The following is a 19,032-nucleotide window of genomic DNA, read 5'->3' on the forward strand; positions in this document are numbered from 1 at the left end:
GCATCAGAGAAGCTTTGAAAACCAGTTTCATGACTGGCCAGGCTACGGTGTGAAAGTTCTGTTTGTTTCTCCTTGATGAAACCCCCCGCCCCTTGGTTCACTCTACTTCCCTGTAAGCTAACCACCCGCCCCTCCTCCCTTCAATCACTGCTTGCAGAGGCAATAAAGTCATTGTTGCTTCACATTCATGCATTCTTTATTCATTCATCACACAAATAGGGGGATGACTACCAAGGTAGCCCAGGAGGGGTGGTGGAGGAGGGAAGGAAAATGCCACACAGCACTTTAAGCACAGCACTTTAAAAGTTTACAACTTTAAAATTTATTGAATGACAGCCTTCTTTTTTTTGGGCAATCCTCTGTGGTGGAGTGGCTGGTTGGCCGGAGGCCCCCCACCGCGTTCTTGGGCGTCTGGGTGTGGAGGCTATGGAACTTGGGGAGGAGGGCGGTTGGTTACAGAGGGGCTGCAGTGGCAGTCTGTGCTCCAGCTGCCTTTGCTGCAGCTCAACCATACACTGGAGCATACTGGTTTGGTCCTGCAGCAGCCTCAGCATTGAATCCTGCCTCCTCTCATCACGCTGCCGCCACATTTGAGCTTCAGCCCTGTCTTCAGCCCGCCACTTACTCTCTTCAGCCCGCCACCTCTCCTCCCGGTCATTTTGTGCTTTCCTGCACTCTGACATTATTTGCCTCCACGCATTCGTCTGTGCTCTGTCAGTGTGGGAGGACAGCATGAGCTCGGAGAACATTTCATCGCGAGTGCGTTTTTTTTTCTTTCTAAGCTTCACTAACCTCTGGGAAGGAGAAGATCCTGTGATCATTGAAACACATGCAGCTGGTGGAGAAAAAAAAGGGACAGCGGTATTTAAAAAGACACATTTTATAAAACAGTGGCTACACTCTTTCAGGGTAAATCTTGCTGTTAACATTACATACATAGCACATGTGCTTTCGTTACAAGGTCGCATTTTGCCTCCTCCCACCGTGTGACTACCCCCTCAACTTTCCCCCCTCCCTGTGGCTAACAGCGGGGAACATTTCTGTTTAGCCACAGGCAAACAGCCCAGCAGGAATGGGCTCCTCTGAGTGTCCCCTGAAGAAAAGCACTCTATTTCAACCAGGTGACCATGAATTATATCTCACTCTCCTGAGGATAACACAGAGAGATAAAGAACGGATGTTGTTTGAATGCCAGCAAACATACACTGCAATGCTTTGTTCTACAATGATTCCCGAGTACGTGTTACTGGCCTGGAGTGGTAAAGTGTCCTACCATGAAGGACGCAATAAGGCTGCCCTCCCCAGAAACCTTTTGCAAAGGCTTTAGGACTACATCTAGGAGAACCGCAAATGCCAGGGCAAAGTAATCCTTTCACATGCTTGCTTTTAAACCATGTATAGTATTTTAAAAGGTACACTCACCAGGGGTCCCTTCTCCGCCTGCTGGGTCCAAGAGGCAGCCTTGGGTGGGTTCGGGGGGTACTGGCTCCAGGTCTAGGGTGAGAAACAGTTCCTGGCTGTCGGGAAAACCGGTTTCTCCGCTTGCTTGCTGTGAGCTATCTACAACCTCATCATCATCATCATCTTCTTCTTCGTCCCCAAAACCTGCTTCCGTATTGCCTCCATCTCCATTGAAGGAGTCAAACAACACGGCTGGGGTAGTGGTGGCTGAACCCCCTAAAATGGCATGCAGCTCATCATAGAAGCGGCATGTTTGGGGCTCTGACCCAGAGCGGCTGTTTGCCTCTCTGGTTTTCTGGTAGGCTTGCCTCAGCTCCTTCAGTTTCACGCGGCACTGCTTCGGATCCCTGTTATGGCCTCTGTCCTTCATGCCCTGGGAGATTTTGACAAAGGTTTTGGCATTTCGAAAACTGGAACGGAGTTCTGATAGCACGGATTCCTCTCCCCAAACAGCAATCAGATCCCGTACCTCCCGTTCGGTCCATGCTGGAGCTCTTTTGCGATTCTGGGACTCCATCATGGTCACCTGTGCTGATGAGCTCTGCATGGTCACCTGCAGCTTGCCACGCTGGCCAAACAGGAAATGAGATTCAAAAGTTCGCGGTTCTTTTCCTGTCTACCTGGCCAGTGCATCTGAGTTGAGAGTGCTGTCCAGAGCGGTCATAATGGAGCACTCTGGGATAGCTCCCGGAGGCCAATACCATCGAATTGTGTCTACAGTACCCCAAATTCAAGCCGGCAACGTCGATTTAAGCGCTAATCCACTTGTCAGGGGTGGAGTAAGGAAATCGATTTTAAGAGCCCTTTAAATCGAAATAAAGGGCTTTATTGTGTGGACGGGTGCAGGTTTACATCGATTTAACGCTGCTAAATTCGACCTAAAGTCCTACTGTAGACCAGGGCTGAGCTACCTTAGGGCAGGGGTTTTCAACCTGATGATCATGACCACTCTGCCCTTCTTCCCATGCTGCTAAATGAGAAGCGGGTTATGGGGTCTCAGTGTTATCCCAGTATGGAAAAGGTGGAGAACCTAATATTGTAAGTGATCATTGGTTTATTTTACACAAAATAGCACACACAGTTTATATATGCTTATATACTCACCACATTTATTTGCACTTATAACTTATGATTCTGTAGTGTATAGGACTTTCCATAGTTTGTGCTGAACCTAGAATTGCTATTTCTAAGCCTAATTTTGATCCTTCCATCTTCTGTAACTTTATACAAACCAAACTGTCCATAATTTCATGTGTGTGATGTTATGCAGGAATAGATTTTTAGGGGGAAATTTGAGGCTAATTGTATAATGCGTTTCCTTAAACTACTAATAGAAATTTACAACCATAATTCAAGCTTAATGAAGTTTTTTTCAGGAATTTTATATGGTTTAGAATTTCACCATGAAGCCAGCATATCTCAATATGTAATTTATACAAATTTGTAACGATTCATTTGATAGACATTGACTGTGGATTTCAATTCATCATGGATCAGTAATACTGTAATTACACAGTAATGGTTAAAGAACTTATTCACAAATTGCTATATCAGTAGGAGCTAGTATTGGAGTAAGGTAGGCAACTACTTTACAGCTACTAAATCTTTAAGTCATTTGTTACACAGATAATGTGGCTTTTTGGACATATCCATGGAGACAATAATACAGTGTACTGTCTATGGGTTAGCTAAAGCATCATGAAAAATGTAATGTAATTTTGATATAGTTGTGAAATGAGATATTACTTATAACCACACACACACTTCTATTGATCAAATGACTTTTAAAGATATCAATAACAGTCTTAAATCCAGAATTAATTAGGACACAAAGAAGGATTTCATCTGTTTCCCTCTTGTTTTGTTGTTTGTCCACTTCTGTTTGAGTTAGCAAAAGGATTGTGGATACCCTATTATATATCCACCCTCTTCTTAGGATAATAAAAGGATAATGTACTACTCTTCTCCCAGACAATCCTTTGGAATAGATTTTAAACTGTCCTTTTTTCACTAAGCCAAGTTTCTGCTAGTTTAATTTAGTGAACATTTTAAGAACTTTCTTTCTCAAAAATGCTCTCGGAAATCCTTTATGCTGGCAAGAGATGCTGAGCACAGTTCATTAAAAAAATATGGGTAAAATCTAATCACTTTAATTGGCTGCAGGCAATAGAATTAAGATATAAAGCACTCAACCCCTGCAGAAAATCTGTTGCTTTCTCTGGATATGTAATGGGTGAATGACGTTTCTGATGACACAGAGAGAGCTCTCTACTGGGCATATTGCACTAAGGTCTTCAATATTGGGGTAAGCTGTTTCATATCAGACTAAGGCTTTTCCTGATATTTGATGAGAGGTGCATATCCTTAACTAGCAGACCAGAAAAAAGGAAAGGAACATCTTCTGGATGTAAAGATAGAAACAGACCAGTCAATCAGAAAGGGGAGGATATTTTAAAAGGATCTTTCAAGGTAGTTGTATCTAGGGTTGCCAGACATCTGGTTTTCTACCGGAATGCCCTGTTGAAAAGGGACCCTGGCGGCTTCGGTCAGTGATGCTAACCGGGCTGTTAAAAGTCCAGTCGGCAGCACAGTGGGGCTAAGGCAGGCTCCCTGCCTTCCCTAGCTCCACGGGGCTCCCGAAAGCAGGTGGCATGTCCAACTCCTAGGTGCAGGGACTGCCAGGGAGGCTCGACGTGCCAGCCCCACCCCAAGCGCCAGCTCCACAGCTTCCATTGGCCAATGGGAGCTGTGGGGGAGGCGCGCAAAGCTTGGAGAAGGGGCGGGGTAGGGGTGGGAGCTCGGGGAAGGGGCGGGGCAGGGCAAGGGTGTTCGGTTTTCTGCAATCAGAAAGTGGCAACCCTAGTTGTATGATTGCATCATAACATAGTCCAATTTTATGCAGGATTAACACAGGACTGAGAAATACAGAACATGATAGCAAATACTGTAGGAGACAAACTTCTAACTCAAGTGCAGAATTTTGTAGGAGGCAAAAAGTTTATCTGCATGATCCCTCTGGCTCCTGATTCTTCAGTTGCAGATCTGCATAGTCAGTAAAAGGGGGAAAATTAACAGGCTTTTTGTCAGATGTGTGGTATTTACAGAAGCCAGAAAGTATGTAATTGACTAAAGTCCAATCTGAATAGAACTTTGGTTGATAGCATTGTCTGTTGAAGGCATGCCATTATATAGCAGGAAAGCGGTGTCCCTGTAGTTTACACTTCAGCTCTATCGTATCTCTAATATATAGTTTACTCTGTAAAATTTACTTTATGGCTGGAAGTGAGAGTTAACAATTGTGCAGATTCAAAGAATGACCTCTGAGGACAATGATCTATAATTGGTGGGAGCGGGAGTAGTTCTAATCATATGTTTTTTTAACGGCAAAAAAATTCTAACAGTTTACTGCTTCTACATTATTCATGAACTTCCTATTTATACATATTAACCAAAGCACAAATTAAAAAGAGTACTAAGAATATTTTGTCACTTTTTCTTCTTTTTGTTGTAGGCTGAACAGCTGTAAAAATTACACCTAAACCAGCTGTTTCCTCTGGAAAAATCTAAGATTAGAAATAAAGATTTATATGCAAATATTGTTCCTCTTTGATAGTAAAATATTTTTACTTTGTAAAACAGAATAAAATTATTTTATTTATATTTATTTTATTTATATTATTTTATTATTTTATTATTTGGTGGAGTTTTGTGCGGGGGGGGGGCAGCTTATTAGATGTTCACCTAAATGTGGTAACTAAATAGGCTTTCTCCATTTGCTTTTCCTTGGTTTCATTACATAAAACATAAAGTACACAGGAGAGGTCTGATTTTTAAAAGTGATGATGAGCACCATCGCCCAGTGTTCCCATTGATGTTAGTGGGAGTTGATAATCAGCACCTCTGAAAATCAGACCACGTGCATTGTGTGGTTTCCTTTAATCATTTTAGACTGAGGTGGTTCTGCCACCTTGTTCTGTAGGAAATATTTCCACAGTTTGGCTTCATAATAGCAAAAGGCCAGGAACAGGTTAAGCAAGCATTTATGGATTACATTAAAAAGAGGACATAGAAAGCTCGCTTTTATCTCTCGGTGGAATACAACTACTCACTTTCCTCTCTCTTTTTTTAATTTAATTATAAAATACACACGATGAGCTTTAAAGCAATGTCTTTACTACAATCTCCATGCTACACAGTGATGGATTTCTTTTTAGAAGTTAGAATATCCTGTATTTCAGGGGTAATGTGTGTATCATGATGTAGAGCTTATCATGGTAAATGCTTACTTCTACAGACTTGATAAGTAAACCGTAGCATAAAAATTGACAGAAATGGCCAGGCTTCTCAGGGGCAAGTTAGGTTAATGCTCCAGTCTTTCAGGAAAATTTCTCTTTTGTGTTTACTGATTGAGATTAAAATCCCTATTTATTCCCCTCTCTTCTCTTTGGCTGACAGTCCACTTTCTGTCTGGCACATTTTTTCATGGAAGACTAATTGAGTTGTTTCAGGCATGCAAAGAAAGATAATATTACAAAGATTATACACTCAAAGGTTAGTTTTGTGCTTTTCCTGGTGACAGTTCAGGAGAGAAAAGATATAAATAGCATACAAAACTTTGAGGAATATGGGGTCTCATTTGAAAATTGGCTGTGCTTTTTATTACCTTTCATTTTTGAGAATGCTAGGCAGTGTTTTGTAATTTCAGACCCACAATCTCTCTCTCTCTCTCTCTTTGATTTACATATCAAATGTGTTGTTTTCTTTTTGTATTTTGGCATAGTGCAAAAAGAATAAATACTTTTAGAAGGTTATTAATCATTTGGATTTGTAGTTTTTGCTATGTATTTGTATTTATTGGCCAGATTTTCCAATGTATTTAAATACCTAAAGATGCAATGGGATTTTTCAGAAGCGTCTGGGTGTTTTTGAAAATCCCTCTAGCTGGCTATCTGCATCTTTAGGCAGCTAAATACGTTTGAAAATCTGGCCCTATGTGGCTTTGCATAGAATGAACAGTCCACCTTAAATCTGCCTTAATATTATGGGATGGGGCACCATTTTTCTCTCTGTAGTTTTCAGTAGAAAAATAAAACTTTTGTTGTGGCCCTGCAGCTGTTTTGTTCTTTAATTTGTGTGAGTGTCTAAATTCAAAATAGAAGTTAGCTTTAAGTGGATATCTCTTAGATTAGAGGATTAGCTCTAAACATGGTGAGCATGTAAAATGCCTGTGGTGAGCATGTAAAATGCCTGTGGTGCAGAGGATAAGTCTGTCTGTGTGAGAGGAAGTGATCTCAGGGAAACAGACCATGTTGCTGATCCTGGCTTTAGGAGCTGAAATTGTAGTTTGATGAGCGACGTAGGCTGAAACTCCCTCAGTGACAAGTTATGACGTTGGCTCTTGATTGTTCCATCGTGTAACTTTCTGAGAATCAGAGAGCAGGACAAACTGGAAAACATAGTTTACCCATATTATTCCTAGCTTCTGGCAAGGCATTATAGGACATACAGGAGAATAGATAAACAAGATGTGGGGAGATCTGGAGAAGCCTGGTAATGGTGATGGCCTCTCCTGAAAGGTGTGGGCAAGTAAACCACTCTATTTTTTTTTCAGTCTGTAGCGTGATGGAGTTTACAAAAACAAGGCCAAGGCAGGGGAAAGGCTGGAGCAGTGCTGGGCTAGGAAAACTCTACCCTTCAGGCACTGCTGAGCATGCTCCTGTGGAAGAGAGTCTTCCTTGCCATTCCAGCCCAGAGTCCCCTATGCCTACCCCTGGAATGGCAAGGAAGCTGATTTAGCTGAACCCCATCTGGGGATCCCGGACACACAGAGTGAAAAGGGAGACCGGGCAGTGGGCCCTAACTACTAGCTGAGTGACCTGGCAACCCTGCAACACTAGCTTTGAAGTGACTTTGGGATAAACACTTGTGGTGAGTGTCTAAAACAGTTTGTGAGATTGTGGGCATGTTTGATGGGGGTTTTTTTTGTTTGTTTGTTTTTTGTTTGGGTTTTTTTTGGACAAGTCATAATAAAGGCCCTAGCAGTTGGTGCTAGCTTCTGCCATCACCTACCACTGTCTGCTCCACTGAGCAGTGGGAGTGAAGGAGTTGACAGAGGGAGCTGTGAGAGGTGAAGAGAAAAAGTAATCTTGCCTGCCTGCTCAGCAACTGCAAAAATAAGTAAAACCCTTGTAGCTGAGAGGAGGCACTGCAGAGAGACCTGACTGACTTCCTGCAGTCCTACTGCCTCTTTCAGCTGTGGTGAAGGATGACCGGGGCAGGCTGCAACTTTTGCGGTACATCAGTGACACTGAGCTGGAATGTTTATAAGCTGATAGTTCAGAGACCAGAAAACAAGCTGAAGAGGAATCACACAGGTCTCTAGCTCCTCATGCCAACTCATTTGTATGTGTGTATCTATAATACAAATTTCTGCTTAGGAGACAAAGTGTTCAGAGAGCTTGTAGTGGTATTTATGTAAATTCTAGTTGCTGAGGGAAGAGTTGCATCCTCAGAACGGGGATGTTCACTCTCTCAACAGCAAAACCATTCTGTGCAGCGAAAGTGTATCATAGAATCATAGAATATCAGGGTTGGAAGGGACCTCAGGAGATCATCTAGTCCAACCCCGGAATGAGCTTTAGAGATTGTGAATGCAGTGTTCATAGGCAGGGGAAATTCTGTTGTCCAGAAACCTGGAACAAGTAGGAGTGCTATCTGGGCAAATAAGTATTTAATGTCCTGCCCAACAAACCAAGACAACAGAGCAGGCTGAGGAATGTCAGGCACAGCAGCAGTGGCTAGCCAACTGCCTAATCGCACAAACCCAAACACCCTTGCCCTGCCCCTTCCCTGAGGCCACATCCCTATTCTGCCCCTTCTCTGAGACCCCGCCCCCCACTCCATCTGCTCTCCCCCACCCTCACTCACTTTCACCAAGCTGGGTCAGGGAGTTGGGGTATGGGCTCGTGGGGAGGCATGCAGGCTCTGGGAGCAAGTTTGGGTGTGGGCTCTGGGCGGGAATTTGGGTGCAGGGAGCCTGGGGTATGGGCTGGGGCAGGGGGTTTGAGTGCATGTGAGGTGCAGGCTCTGGGAGCAAGTTTGGGTGTAGGATGGGGTGTGGGCTCTGAGAGGGAATTTGGGGTGCAGGAGGAACGCCAACAGACCCCGGCCGTCGGCAGGCAGGATTGAACCTGAGGCCTCTGGTGCTAAATGCATGATCCTCTACTGCAGTGTTTCCCAAACTTGGGACGCCTCTTGTTCAGGGAAAGTCCCTGGCGGGGCGGGCTGGTTTGTTTACCTGCCGCATCCGCAGGTTTGGCCGATCGCGGCTCCCACTGGCTGTGGTTCACCGCTGCAGGCCAATGGGGGCTGCGGGAAGTGGTGGCCGGTATGTTCCTCGGGCCGCGCCGCTTCCCGCAGTCCCCATTGGCCAAAAGCCATATGGCCCTTAGTTAAGGCTGAAGAGCAAATTCATTAATCTCTCTCTAAGTGGTCTCGGTGCCACTCGCGGGGACAGAGAACCACAACCAAGAAGCGTGTGGGTTACATGGGCTCTGGGAGAGAGTTTGGGTGTGGGCTCTGGGCTGGGACAGGGGGTTTGGGTGCAGGAGTGGGTAAGGGAGGCAGCGCTTACCTCAGGCAGCTCCAGAAAGTGACCAGCACACCCCTCTGGCAGCAGCTCCTAGGTGGGGGGCCAAAGGGGTCCCCGCAGAGTTCCCGGCCAATGGGAGCTGCGGAATCAGCACTCGAGGCATGGCAGCACACAGAGACCCCTCTTGCTCCTCCCCAGGAGCCAGAGGGATGTGCTGGCCACTTCCAGGAGTGGCACAGAGCCAAGGCAGGTAGGGAGCCTATCTTAGCCCCACTGTGCCACCAGACTGTCAAGTGCCTAAAATCTCCCAGTTTGGCTGCAGTAGCCTCCGGGAGATAGAGCGTGATTCCGGTAGATTCCCGGCGAAACTGGGGGGTTGGCACCCTAACAGTGGCTGTCAGGGTTGCTTGAATAGGACTGGAGCAAACAGCTAAATTGCATTAGGGCAAGGAAGAAGAAGGAGTTGAACAGAGAAACAGAACTGAGTCAGAGGGAAGGTGCTGGAGAAAAAGGGGTGGTTGAGTAGAGCACAGACCTCAGATGCCACTAAGTGGTAACTTAGGTTTCAGAGTAGCAGCTGTGTTAGGCTGTATCCACAAAAATAAAAGGCGTACTTGTGGCACCTTAGACTAACCAATTTATTTGAGCATAAGCTTTCGTGAGCTACAGCTCCGATGAAGTGAGCTGTAGCTCACAAAAGCTTATGCTCAAATAAATTTGTTAGTCTCTAAGGTGCCACAAGTACTCCTTTTCTTGATGTGGTAACTGTTGGTAAATGCTGACTTTGTAATGGGGAGCTCCATAATGGCTATGTAAGGGGACAGGGAGAAGGGTTATCTTGAATGAAGCCACTTTGTTACATTGCATGACTGTCCAGAAATCCATAGCCATTATGTTCTAGCAATATATGAATCGGGAAGAGGATATCTGAGGATCCTGCATTACAAACACTGGAGGAGAGAAGGTGCAGAGTCATATTTTCTGTATTTGTGATACAATATTTATCTTCATTTTTAATCTGATTATGTATAATTGGAAGATGTCAAGTTTAAATTTTTCAGTCTACATAAGCAGAGTAAAGATTTCACTCTTCAGATTTATTTACATTGCTTGAAACTTGTATGTGCTTCACTTTTTCACCCTTGAATTTTGTTGGATTTATACTGTCTGTACTGCAAGGAAATACCATGAAGTCAAAAACTAGTGGTGTAAATTTTTATAGGACACTCAAAAAGAAGGTTGTAATATGAAGGTGAACTTGTGAAAAGTTCCCTATGCATAGTGCTAAAATTTTCTCATTTGGTCACTATCCATAAATACACCAAGAATCTTGTAAAAGGCAAAGCCTTGAACATGAATAAATGTGGTATGGATAGTTAAATGAAGTAGCTGGGTTTTTTTTTTTTTTTTTTTGTCAGTAGTATAGAGTAATATCACTGTGTGATCCTGTCATGTTTTAAAATATTGTTTTGAATGTTCCAATGGAAAAATAACTTTCCATTTAAAAACACCCCACATTTACAATATACTGAATTAACGAGAAATGTACTTATTTAAAAGTATTTAGAACACTTGACAGACTTTTGCACTCCATTTTTTCCTTTTCAAGCTGTGAAAAATAATTCATCCTGCATTAAATAGGGTGATTTCCAGTCTGTAACCTATCAAGAAATCCAGTATTAAAAAAACAAACAAAAAAAACCCCATATATCCATAGCAGATTGAAGGATTAGCAAAATTTGCAACATTAACAACTGTTGGACCTAATCCTTCAGACACAGGGCCTGATGAGACATAAGGGTTTAACCTAAAGGCTACAGAATTGAATCCATAACTTGCGGGTTTAAATGGTATGTAGGTCTTGTCCTAGACTTCTGCAGAGGGATAAATTTCACCCGTAGTGTGTAATGTAGTGTCTTAAAGACCTAAATATTAAAGTAATGAATTATCATTTTAGGCATACATTAAAATACTGTGTAACACTATTTGGCAAGATTTAAAATATACTTAGCTTTACAAAAATAGGCTGTGATTAAGGGCAGACAGACAATAGCAAATGTACAGCAGTGAACAGTTCTTCATGGTCAGAAAGATGGAATGAATGACCTACTTGATCCTTTCTAGTATCAGGCTCATAGCTATTAAATTAATTGTTAATCATCTTGTACAAATTGAAATATGAATATTTATCTTACTGTAATAAAAGAACAAACCACTCAAGTAAAATAAGCTATTATTTGGCAACTAAGATGTGATAACTCATACCTGGAAAAGAGCTTGACTTGTTATTGCAATATATTAATGATTATACGATACAGAATTAATTAAGGGCATCTCCCATGTACCAATCCACTTAAACCTTTTCATCTGGAAGGCTTATATTTGAGTAAGTTTTTCCACTTACCGTCACATTCAAATAGTCCCTGGCTTACTTTGGCTTAACGAGCCTTTTTATTTAAAAAAAATTATTCATTAACATAAGGTGCAGATTGAAGGAGATTAAATGAAATTAATGTAGTTAAGTACCAATGATCTTAATTGAAAATAGTTATGCAATTAATTTTCAACTCATATCTATACACTAATGCCACTTTTATTTTGGACCTGTCAAGTTATTACCGTAAAATATGGGAAACCTAACCATTCTTTTGGGATCAAGAACAGATTCCATTGATACAGATTGAGGTAAAATGGATGTTTTGATAGGACTGTTATGTTTTACTAAACAGATGAAGAATAATTAATCTTGTAGTACCAATACAGATACCATTCTTCCAATTAATAGTGTAAATAGTGCTTATGGAACAGGGTGCTACTCAGTTTCAGTAAGGATATAAGAATCTGGCCTATAATAAAGAGTGCATTTCTCCATAATATGCCTTAAATATATAGAACATGTAAATGTCACTGTATGCTATATATAAATATCTAATCATAACTGTTGCAATCCCTTACTGTTACCATAGTGAAAACTATTTCATGTAATATTAACCTAAAATTAATATAACTGCGGAGATTGTTGTAGGAGGAACATTGATCAGTATCTATAATGCAAAACGTTAAGACTAGAGCAGGGATATGCTGGAACTATACTGAGGTCAAATGCAGTGAACATCTTTCCCTGACAATGCTAATTCACTGTATGCTTTTCATTCCTGGGCTCTCCTGAGAAAGAGGTATTAAGTTTTATACTCTTCCACATAACACATTACAAAACCAGCATTTCAAGAAATACAAGCTTTTATATGCCAGAGTAGTTGCAGTTGTTATTTTAATCCTTTCACACATGGACCAAAATAAAATGTTTCAGTAATGGAGGGTTTTAAGTTACAGTATTTGAAAATTAAAGGCTTTAAAAAAAACAAACAATTTATAAGTTCTTCAGTTTGTCTACACCACATTTATTTGGAAAGTGGGATACAATTCCTATAACCAAACATGCAAATAAATAAAAAAGCACAATGTAACCATGTACAGTTCCATATCAGTCTGGTATAGGATCATTTCATTTGCCAGGAAATCTGATTTGACCATAGCATATAAACATTTTTTTCATAATGTGCTTTACATTATCTATGTATTATAAAAGCTGGTATCTCAGCAATGGTACGAGTGCACTGCTGCTTAATTTTGGACCCACTCCAGGATTATAAAAGCTGTTTCTTTTTAAAGAAATGTTGGACCTCCCTATGGTGATTCTTTTTCAGCTGCTGCTATGTGAAAATTGACTTTAAATAAGTTTTCACTTTTGGAGGGATTCTTCCGACACCAGAGGTTCTTTCAGTTAGTTACAGTTCCATACATAGAACTTGTCTTTTCTATCAGAGGTTTGAGTTAATCACAAAAGTCAGTTCTATGAACCTTGCAGATAATGTAGACTTGCAAACCTGTGGTAGGCTATACAAGCCTCATGTGGCTCAAAGAGCTGTTTATATTACTGAGGGCTCTTCTTTTGAAAAGCCCCTTTTTAATAGTCTAGTTTATTTCTGAAACAATATTGAATGCAAAATCCACAAAATAGAAGAGAACATCATGATTTTGGTATTGCTTAACAATTGTAATCGCATAATGTGTTTGAAATGGCCTTATCAACACCATTGTCAGCTGATGAACAACATACAACATATTACTTTGAAGCCCATCTTTGCATTCATGGATCCCAGTAAAGTAAAATCTTTCACATCAATGTGTTTTGGATGCACAGTTTTCTCTGTCCCTGCTGGGACTATGCAAATTGGCAAGTAGAAAGATAAAGATTATGTTAAAGTTATGTAGTTGTAAATGATCGGTGCATTTGGAGGAGAACTGCATTTAGAAAAGTCTTCAACGAAGATATTTGGTCATCTTTTCCCTGGTCCTGAGAAACAGGTGATTTTTCCAGTGAGGAAGAAAACAGGCAAGTGGACCATGAGTGCCAGGAGCGAAAGAGGCCAGTCCCTTAAAGTAAGTATTATGTCATTTCCAGTTTGTTATAAAAAAATTGCTGAATACTGTGCCTAAAAGGCAAGTTACCACATGGATAGGAGGGAAAGCATAAGTTGTGTGCATGGGGCCTCGTGTGATTAAAAGTTCTCTATGTTCATTATTATTACACAATATGCAAGGAGTTCAAGCAGAAAAAAAATCACTTTTTCTTATGCTTCTGTTTTGCTTTATTTTTATGTCAGAATAAACACTGAAAAAGAACCAGCATTTCCTCTTCAAGAAAAAGGAGAAGCAAGAAAGCAATCTGAGTAGTACTGGAAGATTGAGCTGATTCTCCTCTGTATGTCAGACTTCTCTAGTTTTTCCTGGTGGATCATGACCCAAATCTTAAATTTCTTGGATCTACATTGTTCTCTCTCTTCTTTCATCAATAAGATTTGAAGATGGGGAAAAAAGCTGGAGAACTCATTTAGGGAATACATGATAGTGTATGGTGGATAAATGTTCTAACAGCATGTGTCCATGTGATGGGGTTGGGACTCACCACCGCAGCACCTCCTATTGGTCACTCCTGGGAATTAGCTCAGTTCATGCAGAGCGCCCTCTGCCGGTGATGTCCCGTCCATCTCTTGCCCTCCATTTGATTCTCGACTTGCGTTGCTCCCAGCTCACAGTGTCCTCTTCAGGACGCTGCCCTCCAGCAGTGCCCCCAAGTCCACACTCACCCCCTTCCGGGGGGAGAGGAGGTTAACAGCAGTCTTTTCACTTCACCCCAGCAGCAGTGGCCAACCACATCCTCAAAGTCTAATCCCTTCTATCAGGGGTCGGGTACAGTACGCTATGGCCACTCCTAACGGCCAGGTGTAGTACAAGGGGGAAGGGAGGACCCAGGCCCACCCTCTACTCTGGCTCTCGGCCCAGGGACCCTCTGGCAGCAGCATCCCTGCCCTCCTTTGCTCCCTTTGTTCACCTCTCCTACCTGGGCCGCTTCCCCTTCAGCCCGCTTGCCCCTTGTGGGCCCTCCTATCAGGGCCTGCAGCCTGGCAGGTATTGGGCTGGAGCTCTCCTCAGCTCTCCCAAGCCTGCGCTGCACTGTCCTGGGTGCCAGTCTCCTTCACTCAGGAGACAGACCTTCTCCCTTGAAGGTCTGAGAGAGACTGCCTGCTCCCTTCCTGGGCAGCCTTTATATAGTGCCTAGCCTATCCCTGATTGGCTGTAACACTGGCCCTGATTGGCTCTCTAACAGGCCCTCCCTGATTGGCTGCTGCCTTGTGCAGCTGCTCTGGCCTGTTGTAGCCCAATCTGGCATGGGGGTGGCATAAGCTTTCATGAGCTACAGCTCACTTCATCAGATGTGAGCTCATGAAAGCTTATGTTCAAATAAATTTGTTAGTCTCTAAGGTGCCACAAGTACTCCTTTTCTTTTTGTATCACATTGTGTAAATTTCAGTTCCAGTTATAGTAAACATCTGCTTATAATGAACTTATTTTAGGGGAAAATGTCTTCACTGTGGACTCAATCCTGCAGAAATGCAAAAATGGCTATAGATCAGCACAAATTAAACAGCTATCAAATACACTGATCTTGCTACTTACATATTTCCACAAACTTCAGTTAGGGTATTCCAGTTTGCTCAGCAACTCTGTAGGTCTGCAATTTATGGCAGAACCTTTAAAGTGATAGGAACTCTCATTCAAGATGTGCTTATTCAGAAATACTGATCTTCATGGGTCCATTTTCCACAGTCACATGACTCCTGGAAGCACCTTGATGATCATCACCCATTCATACTGTCATTGCTGAGGTATATTTAAAGCAAGATGAACCTTAAAAGACATATATGCACGCTTTCAAAGAAATTACTCTCTCTTGCTTTATCGGCTTTTACCGATGTGTTTTAGACTGTGGCTGTACGTGCCTTGGGCTGTGCTCTCCAGAAAAGCCTGTGCTGGGTTTTGCTGTTTCAGTTCCAGGATGCCTAAGATGTGCTTCTACATACACTCCCAGAATCCATTACAACAACTTGGGACTTACAGTAGCTTTTGCGGAGCCACATGGCAGCTGTTGCACACCTGAAATAAATGCGTGGGATCACACTTAGGGCACAATAAGAAGCCTGATAGTTAACGTTAACGTCACATAGTTGGCCTCATATTTCAAAGACGCATTCATTAATCTCTCAGGAATTCACTTGTTATGCTTTATGGCTTGATTTTTTTGTTATGTTTACACAGAATTAAGAGTCTAGATCAGAGGTGTTTAGGTTAGAATATTTCACCCTGTCTTAAACCTTATCCTGTTCCAAAACATTTTGGATATGTTGTTTATTCATGATGCTGTTTGGATCTTCAGAGAGAAAAACAAAACAGCTGGTTTCCTCATGAACACACTGGGCTATTTTAATAAAAATAAAAACTCATTAGTGCATCATTAGTAACGTTTTAATGGGAATGTTGTTTGTTGGGTTTAGTGTGCGAGTGATGTGGTGGCCTGTGATACACAGGAGCTCCGACTCGATGATCTGGTGGTCACTTCTGGCCTTAAACTCTGATTCTATGAACTTTCTCAACATGTTATTGTTAAAACTATATAAATTATTAGTCAACTAGAGATTTAGTGGTCTTCCCCCAGAAGCAAGATGGGACTCAGAATGCTACCACTAGGAAGCATGATCCCATAGAAAATTCATTTTTCTTTAAGTCTGGGCTGAGAGGTACAACACCACAGTTATGTTCTCCTTTGGGAGTGAGGTGCAGGTTTCATGGATGCAAAAGTTCACGTTAGACCAAATTTATAAATGTCAAAATTCTGAAAGGAGGTGTGAACAGCTCAATTGTTCTACTTCTTTATGACCCAATGCTCATAGGCAAAAATTCCCATTGAAGTCATAGAAGTAAAAAATGTCATATTTTTATGTATTTTTCAGTTGCATATCATATGCCAGTGTAAAATATGGCTAGCAGAACTGTCCCTCAATATCTGTGATATATGTGAGACCTTGATATTGTAAGAATTCTAGACTTGGGCCCAAAGGAAATGGAAAATAAATGCTAAAAAAAAGCAGAATGTTACTAATGAATCTTTAATGTGTTTTTATTTTTAATAAAATAGCCCAGTGTGTTCATGAGGAAACCAGCTGTTTTTATTTTCTCTCTAAAGAGGTGAACTGCTTCATGAATAAACATGTCCAAAAAAGAGTTTTGGTACTTGAAGCTGGGGAAGATATTCCAGCCCCAAATAGCTTGATCTATGATTCTACTAATGTGTAAAGTCAATGGGAGTTTTGTCCAAGGAGTTACAGCCAGATTCTGCCTCCTTTCTGATGCTGAGTAGTACTTTGCTCAGCAAGTAATTGTACTGAATGGGACTACTTTCAAAGTGAGGTACTACTAAACTTCAGTAAAGATGGGAGAATCTGGCCCTGAGTCACGACTACAGAACTTGGCCCAACAGTAATAAAATCCTTATTAATATTGATGTGGTGGAAATGGTGGTTTTCTTTTTAATGGCAAATTACAGTAAAACATGAGTTACCTTGCTGACAGTAGCAAAGATAACTTTGCTACTAGTCTGCAGTAAATGGAACCCAGGACTTCTATAGGAAACCACAGCAATAAGAAGGATTAACTCCTACAATATCATAAGAACAAGATCATGTTATCTCAGGACAACCAGGAAGATGACTCATATCACCACTGTATAATGCTATTGAAATGAAGACAACAATAACACCTGGGAAACCAGATATGATTTTCCAAAGCATATAGACATGGCAAGGGCTGATATCCACCAAATCAAATGATCAAAAATAGTAAACCAAAAATTAATAGATAGCATTTGAAGTATGCTTATCAATAGTTCCTGCCTACAGTACACTTGGTTTTCAGGGATACCTAATTTTAATCTAATTTCCTTTTTCCTCTGCTAGTTGCTCTATATGAATACAAGCTTTTTTCACAAGACACTTCACTCCTTTCAGACAACTTTTCTTCACCCCCGTTCTATGCACTATTAAAATGTTCCTTCCACTTAGGCCATCCCTAACAACAATGCAATGCTGCTCTATGATATATTCAGCCACTAACCTTCACAGACTCTCACTGATTCTCCACAAAATGAGGCATACATTGCTTGTCAGTGAGGCCATATACTGTCACTCATCTAAGAAGGCAGAGTTGGTGTTGTAAGCAGATTGTTTTAGAGTCTGCAAATAGATAGGGTCCTACCAAATTCCTGGTTCATTTTGGTTAATTTCACAGCCACAGAATTTTAAAAATAATAAATTTCACGATTTCAGCTTTTTAAATCTGAAATTTCATGGTGTTGCAATTGTAGGGGACTGTCAAGGTTCCTCCCCTACTCTGAACTCTAGGGTACAGATGTGGGGACCTGCATGAAAAACCTCCTAAGCTTATCTTTACCAGCTTAGGTCAAAACTTCCCCAAGGTACAAAATATTCCACCCTTTGTTCTTGGATTGGCCGCTACCACCACCAAACAAATACTGGTTACTGGGGAAGAGCTGTTTGGAAACGTCTTTCCCCCCAAAATACTTCCCAAAACCTTGCAAGGGTTGTAAGGTTATTGTAAGGGGGGTTGCAGTACTGCTGCACTGTTATTGGTGGTGGCTCTGCCTTCAGAGCTGGGCAGCGGGAGAGCAGCGGCTGCTGTCCGGGAGCCCCGCTCTGAAGGCAGAGCCGCCTCCAGCAGCAGCACAGAAGTAAGGGTGGCAGCGTATGGTATTGCCACCCTTACTTCTGCTCTGCTGCTGGCAGAGCTGGGCCTTCAGTCAGCAGCCGCCACTTTCCGGTTGCCCAGCTCTGAAGGCAGAGCAGAAGAAAGGGTGGCAATACCACACGTTGCTAAAATAACCTTGTGACCCCCCCTTCAACTCCCTTTTGGGTCAGGACCCCCAATTTGAGAAACACTGGTCTCCCCTGTGAAATCTATATAGTACAGGGTGAAAGCACACCGCAAAAAAAAAAACAGATTTCACAGGGGGAAACCAGATTTCACGGTTTGTGACAAGTTTTTAATGGCCATGAATTTGGTAGGGCCCTACAAATAGGTTACCAAGACAACTGAATAACTTCCCAATTCATATCAACATAATAAAGGCCCTGGTTTTTTAAAGGTCAGACATTGCTGGTCAGTCAGTTTAGTTAACAGAACAGGTACCTCACCGAGAGAGCATTATTTCTTTAGGGTCATATAATTTCGTTTTAATAAGTGATGTATCTGTAGAATATATTGGGGGAAAGTGTATATGTATAGCACTCATTTAAGCAGAAACCTTCATTTGCAGGACACCAATTCTGGTCCCAGAAGAATCCACTGAAATTATTTTTTTCTATATTGAATTTGCATCAGACTTACTGAAACGAGCAGGCAACAAGAGTGTAACGGGCTGTAGCCTTAGAATGTCACCTGTCCTGCAAGAAATTTCCTACCCCACCAGGGAATTTCCATTGAATAAGTAACAGTGAGTTTGAGAAAGAAAGGAGTCTCCCTTCCTGTAAGACATTCTAAGTCTCCAGGATCATAAGTGTTAAAGC

The 19,032-nt window shown here is 41.9% G+C and overlaps 1 protein-coding gene across 4 annotated transcripts in view; it reads left to right on the top strand.

Annotated features, from left to right (window-relative positions):
• Positions 1-19,032, top strand: part of NEGR1 (neuronal growth regulator 1) — a 605,115-nt gene that overhangs the window by 506,315 nt on the left and 79,768 nt on the right. Inside the window, exons 7-8 of one of the 4 annotated variants that reach the window (XM_073357344.1) lie at positions 13,421-13,495; positions 13,720-13,786. The exons of the other annotated variants lie outside the window; for them this stretch is intronic. Coding sequence (XP_073213445.1) covers positions 13,421-13,494 — 74 coding nt within the window. The 3' untranslated portion in view covers position 13,495; positions 13,720-13,786. Of the gene's footprint in view, positions 1-13,420; positions 13,496-13,719; positions 13,787-19,032 lie in introns of those variants that run through there. 4 annotated transcript variants of the gene reach the window in all.

Source organism: Lepidochelys kempii, chromosome 8, assembly GCF_965140265.1.
Source record: "Lepidochelys kempii isolate rLepKem1 chromosome 8, rLepKem1.hap2, whole genome shotgun sequence".
Classification (NCBI taxonomy): domain Eukaryota; kingdom Metazoa; phylum Chordata; order Testudines; family Cheloniidae; genus Lepidochelys; species Lepidochelys kempii.